Raw genomic sequence first — 16,128 nt, forward strand, 5'->3', positions numbered from 1 at the left:
GCAACACATTGAGCGACGTGTTGTCTGCCTGAAGCCAGTGTGTCTGAAGTTACGACCCTTTTTTTATTTTTTATCTGAGGAATTTTCTTCTCCAAGAAGAAAATTCTTCCTGGAGAAGAAGAATTTCTTCTTCTCCAAGAACCACAAAACTAAGCATTTCCTCAGTGTCGCCTTAATTGACTGAAGTTCTGTGAAAGTGCTATACAGGCATTTTCTAAAAGTATGTAAGCAGAGGAGCCAAACTGCTGTGATTAAAAAACAAAACAATATTTGTAGTCTTGCATGACATGGGATTTCATAATAAATAAGGTTGTTTTTATTGTGGGATAGGTCTGAACTGGTCCCAGTCAATTTGCAAATCAGTAAATATTTCAGGCCTAACAAGCATTTTGCTTTCTGAAAGACATACATGAAGATATAAGACTTCGGGCCAAAAAACAAAAACGAGAAGAAGGAAAGTGTGTGTTATTTCTAAACATAACCAAGGGCAAAGTGAAACTATAAACTGAACTATGAACTGAAAAATGTGAGGACAAAGCAAATGGAGAATTAAACTGACAGGAAAATCACACGACAAATGTGAAAGAGATATCGGAGAAAGTAACAAACCGATTCAGAGAAAGTTTGATAATTAAACTACAGTTTGTGACGTTGCGGATCTCAAACAGAAAGGTCATCATTAACTCAAGAAATAAAATAAAACAAACTTAATAAAATGTAACCCAGAACCATAAGTTACACGTCATAACAAAAAACTTTGCACAGTCTCAGGAACATGAAAGGCTTGCTTTCTTCTTGGGCTGACCAATTGCCAAAAGATAAAGACATTTATTTACATTTAAAACTGATTCAGCTGAGAACAATGTGATTGCATGAGAAAATCAATGATTCTAATTACTTTAAACTTACCCGGGGCTAAACTGAGAAGGGAGGTGTACTCTGGTTTCTCTTGTTTCCTTGCCAAGCTGTTGTTTTCAGTAAACTAACGTTAAATGCCGAGTTTATTTGAAGTAAAATTTAGTGATAACCCAACATGACCAAGATAGACAGACAAAGAAAACGTAGGGGAACCTTACCAGGGTTTTGGAAACAAACCTGGATAACCTGGTCATACAAAAGTACAGTAAACGATTTTACATAAGAGGACATTGGATAACCAAATGAAATAGCCTATCAGGAAGAAAACTCTATCTACTATACCGACTGGAAATGTTTCATACCAAGTGAAAAGGGAGTCACTACAAAGACACAAGAACTTTGTGCCTGATTTGTATGCCAACATGTTGACTTGTTTTGTTGAATGTATTAGGACGCAGAAATAACCATCACCAGATATTTTCTTATAACTTCTTAAATAGTGCGAACTGTTACATCTGAAGGGCATTACAAAAGGATTTCAACTCTGCAAAAAATTTAGAAAAAAAAAAAAAAAACTTTTATGGCTGCTTTTGGTGAGGCAGGGACATTCATGGTTATTTGAATCCAAACTTCTTTTAGCAACAGCTGCCGATTTTGTAAAAGCTCTAAGTTTGAATATCATGTGTGAGGAACCAAGGCATACATAACACATTGTAACCTGAGCTGCATGCCCAGAGGGCATACACCTGAGCAAAGGCATACTTCAAATATTACAGAGTGTACAAAACTTCATTATCTCAATGTACAGTTACAAATACGTACTAAAGCTATTTTAAACCATTTTAAACCATTTTAAAGCGTTGCGTGAACTTTTCTCGGATAGAGACATTCATATTACTTTGAACAGGACACACTCCATTTGAACAAATAGGACTTTGTTTATTCTACAGTCAGCCAATCTGATGCATCTGGGCTTGGCCTCCACCGCACTAAGTCAAGTTGCCTCTGCCACAGGCACAGTGTTCACAGAAAGAAAAAAAGCTCAGAGCGAAGCAAGATGAGGAGCCTTTTTCTCCTTCTCTTGGTGAGCCTTACATATTTTTTAATCTCTATTCTGTAAGCAATGACTGAACAATAATTACCTAAATAACATATTTTAAATCATCCAAAAGTCTCTGATTTTGAAATTGTAAGATTTGTATCTCTTACAAAGTTGGACATAAGATTACAGAGTAGATGCAGTGATGGTAAAATTCAAATCTGTTTGTTTAAACTTTATGTATTTAAAAGGCAGAACACATACATGTTTCGTCTAAAATGATGCAGAAGTTTTCTCAAACTTTTGCATCATTTTAGACTAAACGTTGATTAAAATAATTGAAAATAAGTAAAAAAAAATAATTCACACTTTACATGAATCTCATATCTTGGTTATTTTAATCAAACTTCTTTGCAGAACAAAGTTTCACCTTCCCGTTCCAGTTTCCTCACGTGTTGCTAGGGTTGTTTAGCTTGGAGGCGTTTCACTTTGCTCTCGAAGGACATTGTTTTTTGTTGTGCACAAAAAACCTTAATAATAAATGTATTTCTGTATGCACACACTCGTATGCCAGTCCTCAGATCATCCTCAAGCGGAGAAATAACACATGTCCCTGTTTGATCAGTTTGGTTTTAATGCTTTGAATATTTTATTTTTAACTCTGGCTTTTGTCAAAGTTTGACAAAGACACCCTTTATCATAAAAACTCTTCTTTTAAAGCTGCAATATGTAACTTGTAGAATAATTAATTTTTTTGCCTATCTGTTGAAACTGTCACTATGTTGCAACAGATTGATGCGAGACATGATCTGTGAAAAGATCAAACCTCTCTGCCTTCTCCTTATGCTCCCAGTACTGACTAGATATAACCAATCAAGAGCCAGGAGGTGAATCTTAGCGCTGTCAATCACCCTCATTGTGTTGCTGCTCACCTGTATAATCTCTCCTATGTTTCCTGCAGCAGACCCTGTTGTGAAAGCTCAAACTAGTTATCATGGCGGCGAAGAAGCCGTTTTCCAGTAACGGTATGTCGATTCTCCGCCATTAGCACATTGACAGCGCTAAGGCCTTCCTCCTGGCTCTGATAGGTTGCTATTGGTTGGAAGCAGTACGTTTCTTAAGACGTCATTACTGTATTGGACAGGAGGAGATCGATCTTTCCACACATTATCCGTCTCATATTATGCCGTTACAACATAATGGCAGTTTTAACAAATCCATCCATCTATCCATCCATTTTCTGTACACCCTTGCGGGGTCGGGAGGGTTGCTGCTAGTTTTAACAAATTTGTAAAAAAAAAAAAAAAAACGCGTATTCTTATAAAAGTTACATATTGTAGCTTTAGATGCTTTTACTGCTTTAACTAAAATGAAGCATCTCGTTTTTGGAAGTAGCGTTGTTAGAGCGCTCCCAACAGTAAATACAGCTGATGAGGCACTTTTGACCATCGCTGCATATTTTTCCTCTGGTTTAAAGTAAATGCAGCAGAATATAAAACTAAAAAAAAAAACATGAATTTATTTAAATGTAATTTTCAAATTTTGAACTTATATATACGTATAAATAATAATTTTTTGTTTGGATGGTATTAATCTATTTTAGATGGCAGCCTCACATAATTTCACATATAAGATGTGATGCAGTACATGGTTATGCAGTCATTTTTAATACTATATGCACATCTGTGAAACTGATACTTTATTGTCCATTAAATGCACAAAAAGAATATAAAAAAACATGAAATGCACCAAGCACAAAGCTAAACCAAATAAGTTAAGAAGATAAAGTCCAAAACAAACAAACAAAAAATGTATGATCACTTAATTGTTCTTTTTCAGTGAGTTTGGTGAAAATAAACATTATCTCAATATCTCTTTGTTTAAAAGAGTAGTACATTAAGAAAGTACCTGTCTACATGGCAACAACTGAAACAGTGACTGAAGAGGATGAGGAAGGTCTCTTTAGATCTGAGCTGCTTTCTTATGAGTGGCTTTAATCACAACATTTCTGAAGTGAGAGTGGTTTTAAGTCGATAATCTCACAGGCCTGATTGATCAACTGGTTTAGAACGGCTGCAGTACCAACACGTCATATGTCACAAATTTTTCTCAGATCTGATTTTACTTCTATATCATACTTCAACAGAACAATCTGTAAGAAAGAAGAAAATAGAGGGGCGATAATCAGGTTGCAAAATGTTCAAATATTTTTTGTATAAATCTTTGCATTTTTTATGCTGCTAGCATAGAAATGCTAGCAGCAGCCACATCTTGTCTCTGCAATTTTTGCCCACAAGAAAACGTTTTCCACATTCATCAAATCTCCTGTTTATAGCCCCTTTCATGAGACACCACAGTTTTTCTTTGAGAATTTGTTTGATTAAGGCTGTTATAATTGATTGAAATCAAGAAAACTTAATGCTGAAATAGGATCACAAGGTGCTCCAGCAAAAAATCAATTTGTCAGGGTCTGTGCACTTATTCACCTGGGTTTTTGAAGTAATTTATTTACTTTTTACATTCTTCCTTGTCCTTTTTTCTGTAAGTTAAATTGCGATGCATAAAAATGTTACAAAATATATGCAGAGAAGTTTATCCCTATCTCACTACCAGATGTTGACACGTTTCAAGCCTCTGTCAAATATTATCTCTTTAATTTTCAAATATAATCTTTTATTGTACTTGTCTTTTTATGCAATTTGTTTTAATTATATCTTGCATTTGCACTTTAACAACAATGTAGATACATTCAATGCTATTTTAATTGTAAAAAGACTGTACAAAATGAAAATGAGCAGTGAAATAGGCACAAAAAATTTAAACGTTTCTTTTCTGTTTCCTTCATTTTCTTCCATCTAACTTCACAGAAGCATCTCAGCTTTACGGTCTTGTAACAGTGAAAATAGCAGAATAACTCTTGTTCCTTATTGCATTTTTTTTCCCTTATTTAACTATTTTTAGAATTAGAAAAACACACTGGTGGCCTTTATTTGACAGTAATCTGACAGGAAGGGAACAAAGACATGTTAAAGGAATCAAGGGTGGGAGTCTAACTGGGGACGGCTGCATCAAGGTCTGTTGCCTCTGAATACAGTGCATCCGCTGTAACCACTGCACCAGGCAACGCCCCTCTGTTTTGTATTTTTGAAGCTGCTGGATTTTGCACTTTGATTCTTTCTCTCCTAAAACCCTGCACATTTTGATTTCAGCAAATAAAAAAAGAGATAAAAAAATTTTTTTTAGCACACTGTTGCATTTCTATGTTAGTTTGCAAATTCATACTGTTTGTCTCAATCCTCAATTAGGAAATGACTTATCAAACAAACACACATGCACACACACTCTCTTTCTGTCTTCACAAGGTCTTTGCACACTAACCCTAACCCTTCCATTCATTTTTTATTAATTTCTATAGCCTAATCTTGACCTTAAACCTAACCATTACCAGTACATAACTCATCCTAAAGTTTAGGATTAGATATGTACTGTTTAGGACCTAAACATAACCTAAACACTTTTCACACCTTAGTCCTTGACCAAAACCCTAATTTAAAATTTTAAATAATTGAAAATAAGTGATAGGTAACACTCGGTCCCCACAATGTAGATTTTGTTGCAAAAACTGGCCTTACAGAGAATAAATACAATTCCACACACACACACCTGCCACCTGGCATAATTTCTTGTTTTTTAATGAAACTCAATCATGCCTTTGTTGTTAAAACGATTTAGAATGATATTAAAGGGTATTTTGACTTTAATAAAACAGCAGGGAATTTAAATTGATTTATTTATTTACCTTCACGAATGTCACAAATAATAGTAGTTGAAGCAGAAAGTATAAGACAGTAAGTTTTTTTTAAAGAGTCAAAAGGTAGGATCTCACACCTATGAAAGTGCAATTATGTGCATGTGTGTTTAAATGAATATTGACCTTGTTAGTGAAAATATCCTTGAACTGAGTGCACATGGTGATATACTCCATCTTGTTGAGAGAGAAGGTAAAGTCAAGGGATATAAGTATTATGAGCGAACTTAAATAAATAAGTGACAAAAACGTAACAAGTAAAAGAAATATCGGAAGAAAGGAGCAATCAATCTTCATAAGTTAATCACATCTCTTTTCTGTATTTTCTGTTCATAGGTTGCATTAGCATCTTTGGGACAAAGCAAAGAGGGCAGTGAGCACCATAAACGAGCCAAACGGGTAAATGGATGAAAATATGGAAAGAAACTGCTGGCAACGTTTTTCTCTAAACGGAAACCTCCATAATTATTTGCTTGATGTGCATGTTGGCTTTTTTAGGAATCCTTGTCACGTTCTAAAAGAAGATGGGTTCTGTCTACCATAGAACTAGAAGAGGAAATGGACGTGAAATACCCGTACAAAATTACCACGGTAAAACACAGATTCTTTATATATATATATATATATATATATATATATATATATATATATATATATATACGTGTGTGTGTGTGTGTGTGTGTGTGTGTGTCAGCTCAATGCCTACATAAGGTTAGCAAAACCTACCACTAGTAACTTGATTATATGTCTGTTTCTTTTAGATGTACAATGACAAGACAGCAAATGTACAACATCATTTTGCAATAAGTGTAGAAGATGAGTCAGATGAACTGTTCAGCATTAATAAAACAAGTGGAGAAGTCTTTGTACATAGGCGCCTCGACAGGGAAAAGAAGAGCTCCTATCACGTGAGGGACAATCCAACACTATTAATACCTGCTATGATATGTAGTCATTACAAACTGTGTCATCTGAAGAAAATATAATCAACAGATCACATTTGATGTCTGGGATTTAGCAGCTTCAAAAAAAATTGACAAAGAACTATCTTTTGATGTGGACCTAAAAGACATAAACGACAACGCACCGATGTTCACTAATCAGTTTCAGAAAAGTTACGATGTGAAGGAAAATACGAAAGTAGGTAAGTTCAGAAACCTGCAAATATGTCAAAAGGCTGCTGGATTTCTAAATTATGAAACATTTATTAAAGTAGATACAACAAAAATTATTAACATGCTGGTCATTGGTTTGAAAAAAATCTTTGTCTTCTAACATTGTAATTTCATGATAAACTTTAGTTTAGAATAACGTTTGTATTACTATCTGACAAAAAATTTGGCACATCAGCTGTGTATTCTTATGTTTAAGCTTGCTTTTTCCTTTTTATGAAGTGAATTCTGCAAATCTTAAAAAGTTTTTCATGGAAATGTGGGAAAAATTATGACTGATCATTTTTATGATTTTCTTTGTCTTCCAGGAGATTACCTGCCAGTGTCCTTTAACGTAGAAGACAAGGATCAGCCAGGCACAATCAACTCAACAGTCGTGGTCACTGTGGCTAAACAAAGCCCAGCTGAACCAAAGATTGGAGTAAAGAAAATTAATGACAAACTACATCAACTCGTAACTGAAGGATGCTTTGACTATGATGTAGGTCTCAATTTATTAAAGTAATGTCGTTTTTGGACATTCATGCACTCTGTGCAGTTTTTTGGTAAAGCTAAAATATGTCTAACTATATTTTTCAGAAAGAAAAACAGTACTCAATTGTTATTATTGCATCAGATCTTGGAAAGCCGCCCCTTTCCAGTACTGTGACTGTTACACTCAATGTTATTGACACAAACAGCCATCGACCCATGTTTAAGAAGAGACAGGCAAGAATTACTTATGATATCAATGTTTACTTTTTTTTTATTAGTAAATTCCACTAAGTTTATTATTTCTTCATGTTTTTAGTATGAAGCCGAGGCTGTGGAAATGCAAACCCATAAAGATATTTTAAGAGTTGCAGTAGAGGACAAGGACACTCCCAACACTGACGGCTGGCGAGCCAAGTACTACTTTATCAGCGGCAATGAAGATGGAATCTACACAATTACCACTGACCCTAAAACAAATGAAGGAATCATTGGTGTTGTCAAGGTAACTGTTTTACCACACCTTACAGAAAATGTTCACTCATAATGGATTAAACTATGAGTTCACCAATTATTATCATAAGTATTATGAAGAGTTACTGAACATCTACACCTGTGTCTTCTTCAGGCAAAGAATTTTGACATAACCACCTTGGTAAAACTGCAAATCGGAGTTGAGAATAGTGAAGCTTTAACAGTCTGTAAAGATGGAAAATTAATTGAAAATTTAAGAAGCCTTCCACCAAAAGATTCTGTCAACATCACAGTGAAAATGGTTGACACTAATGACCCTCCGGTGTTTGAAATTACAAATACAGAAGAGGTATACCAGACAGAGGAATCAGAGAAAGGACAGGTGCTGTATACTCCTAAGGTTAAAGATGTTGACTCCCCTAACATCAGGTATGTTCTCAATGAAACCTCATTTATGTCCAGCATTATTTGCTTGTTTGGCAGCAAAACTACTTATGAGATCAATCAATAATGGCGAGTTAGCTCTCTCACAACTGATCATCACTTGAGCAAGATTTGTGCAAGATAGTAATCAATATATTTTAGGAAGACAGAAAAAAATTTAATAAATTGAATAAAACATTATTATTTACTGTAGTGTAAATAAGATGCATGTTATGCCAGGTCTCTTCTAATGCCCCCCAACAACATTGGGGGCTGGTGTGATTGCAGTGTGCGGGTTTAATGTGCCTGACTATGACTATATGACAAAAATTCAAACATCTAGACTTCAGTAATTTCTCTTTTACTAATAATGTTTTGTGGCTGAACACTGACATAGATTGTTTATCTTTCTTCTGATGATCAAATTGACCTACTGCTTGATTTCTTTTTGTCCAGGTTCGAACTGGTAGAAGACCCTGCTAATTGGGTGACTATTGATGCAAAAACAGGAAGAATCACAACAATTGAAAAGATGGATAGAGAATCACCCCATGTAGATCAGAACAATATTTACAAAATTGTCATTGCTGCCATAGATGATGGTATGACATTTCTAAACATTTGCAGCTACAATCAAAAGGCATAATTTATTAATTAATGAACTGAACTGAAACAAATTACCTATTCTGTGGTTTTCAAGGTTCCCCTCCAGCCACAAGCACATGCACAGTCACCGTCCACCTCAGGGATATCAATGATAACACTCCTATGCTGCTCAACAAGACTACCATTTTGTGTTCAAACGAAGCTGACAAGGTTGTGGTGCGTGCTAAAGATGCTGATGCTGAGCCATTCAGTGGGCCCTTTGGTTTCTCTTTGGCAGATGATAAAACTGCGAAAGAACGCTGGAAAATAGAACCTGAATATGGTTGGTCCACACCTTTGAAGCTTCACTACCAAAATTGCTAAAGTCAATAATCATTGCTAGGCCATAATTATGTATCTTTATGTTATAAACAGGTGAAGAAGTTAGCATTAGAATGCTGACAAAACTTCCCACCGGTAACTACTCTGTGCCACTGGTGATTCAGGACAAGCAGAACCAACCTTCAAAGGAGAGTTTATCCGTCGTGGTGTGTGAGTGTGTCGAACCCGATGTGTGCACTGGACCGAAGCCTCTGTCAACTGGCATTGGTATTGCTGCCATAGGACTAATTATTGCAGCACTGCTTGTTTTTCTGTGTGAGTACAAAGTAGTCAATTATTTACATGTGTACATATATAGTTGAAACCTGATATTTGCACACATTACATAAAAAAAAAATCAAAAAACACGTACACATTTTTTTACACATTTTTTCTTACTCTTTTGCTCTGTGATGCACATATACTGACCACAATGCATGTAAACGTCTGAATTCAACGAAGGTTCCAATAAAAGTCTAAAAAATGTCCTCACTACATTTTCTGGTATTTAGCAAATAGAAATGTTTTTTTTGTAATTTGAAGTAAAGCAAGAAAAGTTTGTTCTGGTTTAACTTCAGGGAGTGACAGTGTCGTTTTATTGAGTGTATGTTAATGTATGCTGTACATGCTAAAATAAATTAGATCAATTCTTAATCACATTTAAAACCATTTAATTAACTTTACATGAACACACAATTTAAAACTCATGGGATATATATTTTAGGTTTTGCTTTAAAAGTAAATAGAATTCATAAACTTGGTGCTCAAACTATCTGAATGTGTCCACAGTGTTGCTTTTTGTTTTGACGCGCAAACAAAGAACATTGTTGATGCCTGATCTGAATGATGACTACAAACAGACACTGATGAAGTACAATGAAGAAGGACCGGGCACTGATTGCAAGGTAAGTTGTGAAGTGACTGTGCTGACTACAGAGACTGCCAATATCAGATCTCTGGACTGTCTTCATTAAATGGTTAACATTTGACATTTTAGCATCAAAAACTCTAAAAGATATGCACGTAAATAAACTGGATAGACATAAATTGGGTTCATTATACATTTTTGAATTACCGGAAAATCTTTGGGCCAGTTTTATTTGGAAAATGCCTTCAGATGACATTTGTTGTAAACTGGTTCCTATATAAATAATTTAAACTGAATGGAGAGTTTAACACTGTGAATATGATGCACAGCTACTGCAAACATAAAAGGTATTTTTCCCTACTATTATTTTTTTGCCAGGCTGAGCCCAAAATCTTAGCATCAAAGACTATGGAGAGTATGACAGACGGCATCAAGCTGGGAAACATGCAGGTACATGTCACTAATTTTAGGTGTAAATTCCTGTTAAAGCCTTAAACTGAGTCAGTGTGTGTAATTACTCTTGACTGAATAAAAGCTGTAAGTAAGTTGTATTATTATTAATGTCGTTGTGGTTATTGATATTTTTATTAGCTAAATCACAGAGGAATGTGTTGAATAATCCTGTATTTGAAAAGATGCGTCTTCAAGTCAATTTAAGTGTTGCAATGTGTCAATAACAACATGTATATCTTTTTCAATTTAAATTTAGTCCAAAATTAGCTTAGCTACTTAGCTGGAAATGTCATCTAAATGTGAGTTTAACCCTTTACAGTCTGATAAAGAGGATCATTGTCTTAGGCACTTTCAAAACTGAAGTATATTTTAGACAAACTATACCTGTTGCTATATTGCAAATGATATGGACTCTTTCTGACAAAATCGTCAAAATCTATTCAAAAGATGTATCTTTTGCAACTTTTTAAAATAAACATTAAATATATATAAAATATTTATTTTGTTTACTGATATAAAGAAAGATTTGAAATCTCCATGAAATCTCTGCTTCCAAAAGTGATTAACTGGTGCCTGATACCTGTAGTACTTAGATTCTACACCAGAGGGCGTAAGACAAATACATAATTTAATCCAGCAGGTTTCTTTTTTTTTTTAAATCCTAAACTTTTTAAGAAATCGGTGCTCTCAGAAATACAGATGTCAAATTTGATGTGTTAGGTTATAAAGGTAATTGCAAATATCACAAGTATAGTTTTTCAAACTCCTTTTATACAAAATTTACAAGCATATACAATTGCAAATTTTCAGCCTTCAAATTTATTTAAGGTCATTTGTTTGATTACATATCAAATCGAATAAATTTTTATTTGTATAACACATTTCAGCAACAAGGCAGTTGAAAGTGCTTTATATCATAAAAATACAGAAATCAACTATTGAAACACAAAATTTTTCCAAGTGCCATTATTATATAGCAAAATGTTGGTTAGTGTTTCATTTATCATGGTACAAAAGCAACTGTAAACATTTTAGTCTTGAGTTCGAGGAATTCAGTGTTACAGCTGTTTTTGCACTTTTCTGGAAGTTTGTTCCAGATTTGTGGTGCATAGAAGCTGAATGCTGCTTCTCATTGTCTGGTTCTGGTTCTGGGGATGCAGACCAGACCAGAACCACAAGACCTGAAAGGTCTGATAGATTGACACAACAAAAGCAGATTTTTAATGTATTCTGGTGTAAGTCGTTCAGTGGTTGATAAACTAACAGAAGTGTTTGGGCATAGCATTGGTACTGGATTAGTGTAGATGTGCAGATTAATTCAAAGAAGTTGGCAAATTCATTGCAGACCCTGTTAGAGTGGAATTTAGGAGCTACAGTCACAGTGTGCGAGTGCCTTCTTTACTCATTTTTTGTTTTCAACTAGAACATTGAGGCCTCCCCAGGAACGGTCCAAAATATGGAAGCATGCTACACAACATACTCCAAAGTAAGCAACCAGTTTAAATATTCTCTTTTGGATCAAAGCTTAAGTAAATTCAATTTACATGCAGTTCTTTATGTCTGTTCTGTCAGTAATTTAGCTTTATTATAATGTACGTCTACAGGTGAGCTCAAACATGAACACATGGGACTCTCAGCAGCAGGGAGGCTTCCAGAAAAGCATGAAGGGGAATTCCAGAGTGAGTAATTATGGCTATATGTGGTTTGGTGAAACTGTGGCTGAATGTTGAGTTGCACAATACAACCTTTTATCCACAAGAGAGTGCTCAAAGAAATGTTTTTGAAGATTGATTGCAAGCTTAAACTTTTTTTTCTTTCTTTCTTTCCTTCCTTCCTTCTTTATTTATTTTTTTTGTTTTTGTTTAGTAACATCATAACTCATCCATACACACAGTTAGCATTTGCTGAAATTGCCACAGAAAATGGAGATCCATAAATGGATACTTCACAGAATATTTTGCATACGTCTCCAACTCTTTTGCTCTCTGCTGCACATTTACCTATTGCTGGCTTTATAGTATTTGTTGGAACTGCATGAATTAAAAGCTTAATGAGACAAATCATGTTGCTAAAAAGTTAAAAACCAAAATTATCCTGCATCAGAAAACAACCAAAAATTTCAGTGACTATGAACATGGTAAGAATAGCTAAAAGATGAAGCTAAAGATTGTTTTTTTGTTGTTGTTTTTTTCAGCACTCAACATGGTCATCCAACAGGAGGGGCACAGTTCAGGTAAGCAGACCTCTTTATTGACATTGTATTGCAAAAACATGACCATCCCTTCATTCCCCCGGAAAAAAAACCCGTGTCTGTTAGAGCACATTTTACCTCATGAATACAACAAACTTCAACACTTTTATTATGATTTTCTGTAAATCAACATCAAGTGGTATATTGATGTTTATATAAATGAAATATTAATAAAACATGATTTTCAAAATGTTCATGAAATTCATAAAGTGTGACTTAAATTTGTGTTAAAGAATTAGAAGCCATCTGGAAGACTGACAAACACACTGAATAAGTAAAGGAATTGAATACATATAAACGCAAAGAAACATGAACTGAAAGACAAAATCAAGTTGATCACTTGGAAATAGGCGTTCCCAGCAATACCGGCTGAGACCTTCCTCTTTTTACAATGTTCAGTTCTTTGGGAAAAGTCTGCCTTGAACATCGAATTTTAATCATTCTTGAGACCAAACAAATTTCTCCTCCTTTGTCAGCCACTGTGGGCATAAAAAATAAAAGCAAATTCACAAGTGTTAATGCTCATAGGTTGTGCAATCTGCAGATTGTTTTTTGGTAGCTATGCTACCAAAACATCAGGGTAATAGGTTAACGCTAACCATCCAGAGAGAAGAAACCTTTTGATTTAATTTTGAAGTTTTTAGCTACCTTCAACTAGGTATGTCTGCAGACGAAGTAGGCGTTTCCAAAGGAAGGGGCTTCTCAAGAGCCATTCATGATTGGATAAGAAAAAGAAATTAGGTGTTTCTGAAGGAACGCACCTGATTGGACAAAAAAACATCTAGCGCAACACAATTGGATGGGTGTGATCACCCACACAGTGTGCCATATTATCTTTATCTAAAATCAGAAAAACATTCATTAATATTGATAGCTTTGTTGTAAAAAAAAAATTGAAATTGTTCACATACTTATGTAATCAGATTATAATAAATGTGCAAAATATCAACTCAATGATATGTATGAATTTGTACATTTTCATATTTCTATCATGGCTGACATCTGAGCTTTCTTTTGGCAGAGGAACTACACCTTGAACCGTTCTATAAGTACCTGGTCAGATGGTCGTGTTAGCAGTCTACTGGACAGGGTAAGAGTTCTTTATCTCATATGTTACACACATGACAACATTGACGCAGTAGTGCAATTGATAAAACATTATGACATTTTCTTTTTGACCATAATCACATTAAAGACAGTTATTGAATCTCCTACAGAGCCACAAAAAAAAAAAAAGCTGAGTGTGAAGAAAGCATCGGTTAAAATTGGGTTTGAGTGTTTTAGATTCTTGTTAACGTGACTTTTTTTCTCTTTTAAATCCCATAGCGTCTTACAGTGGCTGATAGTAAGCCAACAGATAGCTCAGATGACCATCTGAAGACGTATCAATTCGAGGGGAATGGCAACAGTTGTATGTCACTGGATATACTGTCATCCGACTACCAACAGGATGATTTAAGCTTTTTGAATGATCTCGGACCACAATTCAAGACCTTGGAAAAGATCATTAGGAAAGATAAATCTGAAGTTCTTAGAGCAGAGAAGTCTGAAATTTGAAAAACATGCTGGAATCAAACATTCATCCCAATTAAATCTCTCTTGCCCTCTAGCTTGGTGTTAAAATGGATACAAGTGGACTTTTTCATAGTTGCATCAACATAATAGCTGAATTTTGTACATAATGTACATATACATACACATCATGCACCTTTAAAGTCAAGTACTGCACATCTGCATTTGAACATTACAAAGAGATAGAGTGGTAAAGCAGCTGCAGTTTGCTTGCTGCTGTATGAAGCAGGTCATGCTCTGATGATTAAGAAAAGTTGCTTTTTGTTAGAAATTGGATGTACTTGTTTGTGTCTTACTTTGTTGAAGCGAGCAAAATTAGTTCAATTTTGACAACTAACATATGAATACTTGTGGACATTGGGATTTTTTAAAAATTATTTGTACAATATATTATCTTTTTGTAAAGGGTTCTTTATGAGGATGAACAAAAAAAACTGGGTAAAGTGAGTAATGCTTTATTATTAAGCTGTAAACTTGTTCATACAACCGTGAGGCTCTAGTGGGGAAATAACGCTGAACATTTGACCAAATTTTATTTACTGCTTGTTGTGTGATATGAGCAATTTATAATTCTTATGGATTTTTTTCATTTTTTTAAGAAAAGTGCATGAATTGTATTATTGACATTGTTTAACATTACAAATAAATATTCACAGCAACAGAATGTGAATGTGTTAAGCATTTTCTCCAGTTTCCATCAGAACAATAAGAACATTTTAATTGGTCTATTTTGTGTTCTTGGCTCATTAAGTTTGTTAATAATCACAGGTTATAGATCTATGTGTCTTATCTGCCGAGGCTGAGTCACACATGAAAAACACATAACGGTGCTTTCAGTTTGTACTCGAAAGTCAGGTTTTTAGAGGTCTTTTCTGGGAATGGTAAAAAGAATGTTCCTGAAAGTTTGAATTGAAACTGAAGCAGCTGTAAAAAGTGGAGCCTTCTTGTTGTGTGGTTGCGTTAACAAAAAATTGTGATGTTACATTTTTGTCAGTTCTCATTAAACAACTTGTCAAACAAATGTGCTCGTCAAGTTATTAAAATGTGTGTTTCTCAGTCCAGCCTACAGTCCCAACTTGAAGTAAATGTTTGGTAGAGTATAGCACTGCTCCTCTTATGCTATCACAGATGCAACACAGGGTGACTTGTGGAAACAAAAAAATGCAGAAAAAGCAAAAAGATTTTATATTACCAAGTCAAAACGTGGCTGCTTTAGTGAACTTAAGGCGGCACAACCTACACGAGAGTGTACTTAGCTTTGTCTATGTTTGTTTTTTGCTGAAGTTGTTCTAACAGCACAATGGTAAGATATGGGTCTAATCAGGAGCAAGTGCCCATGGTACTTGCACAAGATTAGGTATTTCTAAGCAACTTTATTTTGTCAAACTGTTGTGTAATTTGACTATCAGTTAGTATATGTTGTTTTGATAGAATTCATAAAGAATTTACCATATTTTCATTTGGCTCTAATATTGAGAATTGACAGTATAGTTTGTAGCAGAAAACAGGACAAAAGCATATTGCATGAAAGATCGTGGCTTTTTGTTGTATGACGTAGTTCTACTCAGCCTGCAAAAATGTATATAGAAATCATATTCTCATAGTAAACTTTATTGAAAAACTGCCGTCTGGCATCAGGAGTCTGTGCTTACAGCTTCAGCTTACAAAGCCTGCATATGGCTGTCTCCTCAAAAAAACCAAGCATGTCGAGTTCAGACTAGTTTACTTGGAATTTGAAAACAGCCAAGCGTGTCGTTTTCTGATTCGGTCGTT

The 16,128-nt window shown here is 34.8% G+C and overlaps 1 protein-coding gene across 2 annotated transcripts; it reads left to right on the plus strand.

Annotated features, from left to right (window-relative positions):
• The first annotated feature begins 1,628 nt into the window (after positions 1–1,628).
• On the plus strand, positions 1,629–15,376 carry LOC103467940 (cadherin-like protein 26). Of its 2 annotated transcripts, XM_081609116.1 has the most exons (19): positions 1,629–1,942; positions 6,042–6,104; positions 6,204–6,296; positions 6,467–6,613; positions 6,699–6,849; positions 7,186–7,358; positions 7,457–7,585; positions 7,668–7,853; positions 7,977–8,251; positions 8,702–8,847; positions 8,946–9,173; positions 9,266–9,487; positions 10,001–10,116; positions 10,458–10,529; positions 11,956–12,018; positions 12,137–12,211; positions 12,727–12,765; positions 13,805–13,873; positions 14,110–15,376. In XM_081609116.1, exons 1-19 carry the CDS (start codon positions 1,916–1,918, stop codon positions 14,338–14,340), a joined length of 2,505 nt encoding a protein of 834 aa, XP_081465242.1. In that variant the 5' UTR covers positions 1,629–1,915; the 3' UTR covers positions 14,341–15,376. The 2 variants fall into 2 exon arrangements, with proteins under 2 accessions (XP_081465242.1, XP_081465243.1); XM_081609117.1 differs by lacking the exons at positions 6,467–6,613; positions 6,699–6,849 and having other exon boundaries at positions 1,890–1,942.
• Positions 15,377–16,128: the final 752 nt, after the last annotated feature.

The sequence above is a fragment of the Poecilia reticulata genome, chromosome 7 (genome assembly GCF_904066995.2).
Source record: "Poecilia reticulata chromosome 7, P_reticulata-male-v2, whole genome shotgun sequence".
Lineage (NCBI taxonomy): Eukaryota > Metazoa > Chordata > Actinopteri > Cyprinodontiformes > Poeciliidae > Poecilia > Poecilia reticulata.